The sequence below is a fragment of the Agrilus planipennis genome, unplaced genomic scaffold (assembly GCF_000699045.2).
Source record: "Agrilus planipennis isolate EAB-ADULT unplaced genomic scaffold, Apla_2.0 scaffold39, whole genome shotgun sequence".
In the NCBI taxonomy this organism is placed as follows: Eukaryota; Metazoa; Arthropoda; class Insecta; order Coleoptera; family Buprestidae; genus Agrilus; species Agrilus planipennis.
In genome coordinates, this window is record NW_020439074.1 from 1687621 (window position 1) to 1694420 (window position 6800).

The window sequence follows — 6800 nt, forward strand, 5'->3', positions numbered from 1 at the left end:
AGTTTCAACTGAATTTAAACAAAAAGGGATGGTTTCAACGAAGAAAAACAAATGTTTGAAGAATGTCCTAAACTGAATAGAAGAAAGGGTAGATTTGAAAGATGCAAGGCTTGTAATTCTTACCCTTCCTTGTAGTGTCCTCTCAGTGATCCTTGGGTAAGCTGCATTAGTTATCTGCTAACAGGTGAAATAAAACAGAGGGGGGGTGTATTGTAATTTTTATTAAAATAAATATATTTAAAATGACAATTTTGTATTTTTCGACTGGTGCATCCCTACGTCGAAGGTTTTTGTTATTCGAAGCCGGTGGGGGACGTGCGTCCCCTGTCCGCGCGCGGGGTCATTTCCAGCAGGTTTGGATACCCCCCAAGTGGTAACTGCCACCTTTCAATGGCCGCAAGCGGTCTTCCCGGTGGTTAGAAGCACCTTCAACGACTTAGATCCCCATTCGAAGGCTTGACTTATACCTGCGCAAACAGAAATCACCACCAAGTTGCTTGAAGATGATCTTATCTGAGGAAGAAGTGACACAAGTGCCACCCTTCCACAGAGAGGATCACCTTCAAACAACTTGAAGGTGTTCCGGTTCGCGAAGGGATAAGTCTTACCTACGAGTGGTGGTCGTCGCCGTTGAAAGGGATTTCTTACCATGGGAAGACGGCTCCAGCCGTTGAAAGATGAACCTTACCGTTGGGAGCTATCCTCACCCGTTAGAAATGACCCCCGTTGATGGACGGCGTCCTTGAAGAGGCGAGGGGTCCTGAAGAAGGCCTGTAAAAAAAAAGACGTGAAAAGAAGTTAAATTAAAAAAGATAATATAGTTGATAAAATAAATAGTGTTAGCTAAATAAAAAGAAAGAGTGTTTAGAGAAAATTTATAAATCCTACCTCTCCTGGATGTCCGCATGATCCTGGAAGGACGATTCCAAAGAAAATGTGGTCCTCGTCTGGTGACTACACTGGAAGATGTACCTGAAAGAGTGTAAACTATCAAATTAAAGAAAGAAAGAAAAATCTAAAATAAAAGATAAGTGATAAAGGATAAAATATGTTCTGAACGTAGTAAAGTAAATAAAAAGAAACTGTAGATCTGAAAATCAATAAGAAAAGTAAAACTCACCATTCGTTCCACTGCCTTCATTTGTCTTCCGTTCCATAAGTAGACTGGAGAACTTGCCTGTCAAAAAAAATACAGTCTTAAACAAAAAAGCTAAATTAATAAGTGTAAATGAAATAAAAGTCGTAACTAAGTAAAACAAAAAGATTTGAATAAAGTAAAGAAAAGCAAATATTTTAAGAAAGTAAAACTATATAAACGAAAGGGTAGATTTGAAAATTAATAAGACATACAAATCTTACCTTTTTATAAAATGTCTACCCCACGATCCTTGAGTTAGTCTCATTGGAAATATGCTCCCATTCCAGTACTGTCCAGGACGATCATCCTAAATGGATAGACTTTTAAACTAAAAAATAAAAAACAGCTTAAAACATATGTAAAGGAAACAAAAAGAAATTAGAAAACTAAATAAATCATCTAATGTAAATAAAATTTAACCAAATTTAAACAAAAAGGAATTATTTCAACAAAGAAAAATAAATGTTTTAAAAATGTCCTAAACTGAATAGAAGAAAGGGTAGATTTGAAAAGATGCGAGGCTTATATTTCTTACCCTTTCTTGTAGTATCCTCCCAGTTATCCTTGGATTAGTCCCGTTGGTTATTTGCTCCCATTCCAGGACTATCTAGGACGATCATCCTAAATGGATAGAGTTTTAAACTAGAAAATAAAAAACAGCTTAAAACATATGTAAAAGGAACTAAAATAAATTAGAAAACTAAATAAATCATCTAATGTAAATAAAATACAAGTTTTAACCAAATTTAAACAAAAAGGAATTATTTCAACAAAGAAAAATAAATGTTTTAAAAATGTCCTAAACTGAATAGAAGAAAGGGTAGATTTGAAAAGATGCGAGGCTTATATTTCTTACCCTTTCTTGTAGTATCCTCCCAGTTATCCTTGGATTAGTCCCGTTGGTTATTTGCTCCCATTCCAGGACTATCTAGGACGATCATCCTAAATGGATAGAGTTTTAAACTAGAAAATAAAAAACAGCTTAAAACATATGTAAAAGGAACTAAAATAAATTAGAAAACTAAATAAATCATCTAATGTAAATAAAATACAAGTTTTAACCAAATTTAAACAAAAAGGAATTATTTCAACAAAGAAAAATAAATGTTTTAAAAATGTCCTAAACTGAATAGAAGAAAGGGTAGATTTGAAAAGATGCGAGGCTTATATTTCTTACCCTTTCTTGTAGTATCCTCCCAGTTATCCTTGGATTAGTCCCGTTGGTTATTTGCTCCCATTCCAGGACTATCTAGGACGATCATCCTAAATGGATAGAGTTTTAAACTAGAAAATAAAAAACAGCTTAAAACATATGTAAAAGGAACTAAAATAAATTAGAAAACTAAATAAATCATCTAATGTAAATAAAATACAAGTTTTAACCAAATTTAAACAAAAAGGAATTATTTCAACAAAGAAAAATAAATGTTTTAAAAATGTCCTAAACTGAATAGAAGAAAGGGTAGATTTGAAAAGATGCGAGGCTTATATTTCTTACCCTTTCTTGTAGTATCCTCCCAGTTATCCTTGGATTAGTCCCGTTGGTTATTTGCTCCCATTCCAGGACTATCTAGGACGATAATCCTAAATGGATAGAGTTTTAAACTAAAAAAGAAAAAACAACTTAAAACATATGTAAAAGGAACTAAAAGAAATTAGAAAACTAAATAAATCATCTAATGTCAATAAAATACAAGTTTTAACCAAATTTAAACAAAAAGAAATCATTTCAACAAAGAAAAATAAATGTCTTAAAAATGTCCTAAACTAAAAAGAAGAAAGGGTAGATTTGAAAATTTGCGAGGCTTATAATTCTTACCCTTCCTTGTAGTATCCTTCCAGCTATCCTTGGATTAGTGCCATTGGTTATCTGCTCCCATTTAAGGAGCATCCAGGACGATCATCCTAAATGGATAGAGTTTTAAACTAAAAAAGAAAAAACAGCTTAAAACTTATGTAAAGGAAATAAAAAGAAATTAAAAAACTAAATAAATCATTTAACGTAAATAAAATACATTTTTCAATCAAATTAATGTAAAATAAATTATTTCAACATTGAAAAACAAAAGCTTCAAGTATGTCCAAAACTAAATAAAAGAAAGGGTAGATTTGAAAAGATGCGAGGCTTATAATTCTTACCCTTCCTTGTAGTATTCTCCCAGCTATCCTTGGATTAGTCCCATTGGTTATCTACTCTCATTTCAGGACTATCCAGGACGATCATCCTAAATGGATAGATTTAAACTAAAAAAGAAAAAAACAGCTTAAAACTTATGTAAAGGGAATTAAAAGAAATTAGAAAACTAAATAAATCATCTAATGTAAATAAAATACAAATTTTAACCTAATCTAAACAAAAAAGAAATTACTTCAACAAAGAAAAATAAACGTTTCAAGAATGTCTGAAAAACTAGAAGAAAGTAAACCTACGCAAACAGAAATCACCACCAAGTTGCTAGAAGATGATCTTATTTGAGGAAGAAGCGGTACAAATGGCGCCCTCCCGCAGAGATGAACACCCTCAAAAAACTTGAAGGTGTTCCCATTCGCGAAGGGATAAGTCTTCCTCGCCGTTGAAAGGGACTTCCTACCATGGGAACACGGCTCCAGTCGTTAAAAGATGACCAGTTGGGAGCTATCCTCACCCGTTAGAAATGGCCCCCCGTTGATGGACGATATCCCTGGAAAGGTGAAGGGTCCTAAATAAGACCTGGAGTCCTTATGTTGCCTGTACACGAATTTCTGAAGTTATAATAATAATTAAGTTAAAATGAAAAAGATTACGTAGTTACTAAAATAAATAGTGTAAGTAAACAAAAAGGAAGAAGTTTTAAAGAAAATTTATAAATTCTACCTCTCCTTGAAGTCCGCCCGATCCAATAAGGACGATCCTATAGTCAATTAATTGGCAGTGTGATGCTCCTGTGGTGAGTATCCTCAAAGTTTCCTCCCAATGATCCTTGAATTGGTCCCATTGGAAATGTGACCTCAGTCGTGACTGGACAGGATCGATTATTTGAATGAATGTGATCTAAAGTAACGAAAAATTAATGTTTTAAAAGAACGTTAATTTAGCTTTTTCTTTTACTTTTAAAGTTATCACGATAAGAGTATTATATATACTGTAGTTTATAATAATGACGACGAAAATTGCTTTCCACAACTAATCAGCCTTTAATGTTTGAAATGCTAATAAAGTAAAATGCCCTATTCAAATAAAAACATTTACTAAATGAGTTTTTTGTTAACAATAATATTGCTATTGTAATGTATTAATAAGAATTTGATATACTGTTCATTTAAAAGTAAAATCGTTGAGCCTACAAACATGAACTGTTTCTTACTTCTAATTTTGTTATTATTGGTGGTAAAGACTTATTCTTCCTTGCGTTGCCCTAATAAAGTAAGCAGTAATGTAATACTCATAACATACAACTCTTAAAAAGAATTCCATTTATTTTTTTAATGTAGGTTAGAGCACCATTAGAATTAGCTTTTCCAGAGCAGATAAGAAGTAAGTAATAGCTAAAACATAGTAGAACTCCTTTTGTAATTAATTTTCAGGAGGAAGGTTTATATGTATAATTCATGCATAATATAGTAGAGAAACACTGATAATTTTAGGGGTTTGTAATGTGATGTCGTAAATAAACACATTTTTTGCGCTTACATTGTAAACGCTGGCTGAAACCTACGAGATAGATCAAAATAATATACTAGAGTAATGTACACCTTAGAAAGGTCTACAAAAAAGTCTGGGATGGTATATGCCTATCTCTTAGGGATAACCCACAATAACCATTTTTTATCCTTTACTTTTTACGCTACTGGATATATTCTATTTTATAATATTTCAAATTTTTAAATTACTGTTTAACAGAATCAACATGTTTTTGTTTGATCTTCATTAAACTTTGTTTTAGAATCAATAAGCAATCACAAAAGAATAGTAAATGGTAATATTGCTAAATTTGGTCAATTTCCTTGGCAAGTCAGTATTATTTATAGAATTGAACCAGGTGAAGAGTTACTTTGCGGTGGCTCTCTCATTAGGCCCCGGTGGATTTTAACAGCAGCGCATTGTGCTTTTAGGTAATAAATAGTTGTTCTACAATTATTAAAGAGATCGCGATTAAGTGCCGTAAATATCGTTCCAAAACAAAAAGAACTTTTACTTGAGATCGCGCAGAAACTCCACATTCTTCACTATTATCAGTTGAGTAATTTCTTCCTCATAATTTTATTAAGACGTGTAGCTACAGCATTTTTACTAACAATTAATTAAATAACATCTTTGTCAGTATGCAGTACTATTTAAAGTACACCTAGTATTTAAAANGTCACATTTCCTTGCGTAATCCTACCAGGACCGGACTATACTTTGAAACACGTTTTCCTTGAAAACGGTGGACTTTCAGACTACTAAACATTTCTTTTTCATAATTTTATTAAGACGTGTAGCTACAGCATTTTTACTAACAATTAATTAAATAACATCTTTGTCAGTATGCAGTACTATTTAAAGTACACCTCGACATGATATTAAGAACACAAAATTCAAAAGAAATACTCGTACAACACGGATGCTGCATCTGATTGAATGCGGCGTCGCATTTCCTTACGTAAACCTACCAGGACTGTACTTTGAAACACGTTTTTCTCGAAAACAGTGGACTTTCAGACTACTAAACATTTTCTTAATTTTCTTGTTTTATAGTGCTCCACCAGAAACACTCTGTATAGTACTTTGATATATTTTTAGTGCTACTAATTTTTCGATACGTTTGGGTTCAATAGTAATGAGTGATGATGAGAAAATGATCACAATTGAAACGACCAAAAGTATTATTCACAATCACTATAACAATCGAAATCTCAATAATGACATCGCCCTAATTGATTTGGGAAGGAACGTTGAGATTACTGGTACGTATGAATAAAATTTGAAAATAATTATCGATATTAAACTGATACTGATTTTAAATAAGATTTCTTAATTCCTTCTTCTGTTTTAATAGACGAGATAAATACGATTCAACTTCCTTCGAAAGGAGAAGTCCTTGATGAAAACCAGATCGTCGAAGTTAGTGGTTGGGGACTAACTACAGACAATAGTAACAGGCATTATAATCTAATAATATATATATAGGTAATTTAAAATCATCGTGTTTCAGGTGCCCATCCTAGCTGGCTATTAAGATACATACAAGTTAAGACCATCAGCAACAGCAAATGCGCTGAAGTATTCGGAAAAGATGCTGTGGGTACTAACACCGTCTGTACAGTTGGCGAAAGAAGGGAAAGCACTTGTGCCGTAAGTAATTTTAGTAAAAAGGAAAAACTAACGAAAAACAAATTCGGCACGATTTTTCATATCTGTTTCTGCGCCTGGTTCCGCATTTTAATATCGAAATTTTCTAGAATATCAACTAGTGACGAGCAAACTAAGACTAAAACCAAGTCTATCCCACTCTTGATATTATAGGGTTGTTCGGAAAGTCATTTCGTTTTTTTTTTGTGGAAATGAAAGACAGTTTTCGTATAATAAACAAATACTTTATTAAATTATATATTGACCGTTCTGGTCCAACACCTTTTGCCATCTTTCTGGTAGTAGCATAATTCCACGCTCATAAAATTTTTGGTCTTTGCTGGCAAAAAA

At 32.7% G+C, this 6800-nt stretch overlaps 1 protein-coding gene and 1 long non-coding RNA gene across 2 annotated transcripts in view; one reads left to right on the forward strand and one right to left on the reverse strand.

Moving 5' to 3' along the window:
• Positions 1–270: 270 nt before the first annotated feature.
• Positions 271–2652, reverse strand: LOC112905228. The gene is made up of 5 exons (XR_003231637.1): positions 2637–2652; positions 1360–1466; positions 1121–1177; positions 889–972; positions 271–771 (listed from the first exon to the last, which is right to left on the reverse strand). It is a non-coding gene; the product is annotated as an uncharacterized LOC112905228 (long non-coding RNA).
• A 1790-nt stretch (positions 2653–4442) lies between these two features.
• Positions 4443–6800, forward strand: part of LOC108745086 (brachyurin-like) — a 5240-nt gene continuing 2882 nt past the window's right edge. Inside the window, exons 1-6 of the mRNA XM_018481152.2 lie at positions 4443–4541; positions 4610–4652; positions 5062–5230; positions 5901–6064; positions 6157–6252; positions 6313–6452. Of these exons, the coding sequence (XP_018336654.1) occupies positions 4467–4541; positions 4610–4652; positions 5062–5230; positions 5901–6064; positions 6157–6252; positions 6313–6452 (687 nt within the window). The 5' untranslated portion in view covers positions 4443–4466. The remainder of the gene's footprint in view (positions 4542–4609; positions 4653–5061; positions 5231–5900; positions 6065–6156; positions 6253–6312; positions 6453–6800) is intronic.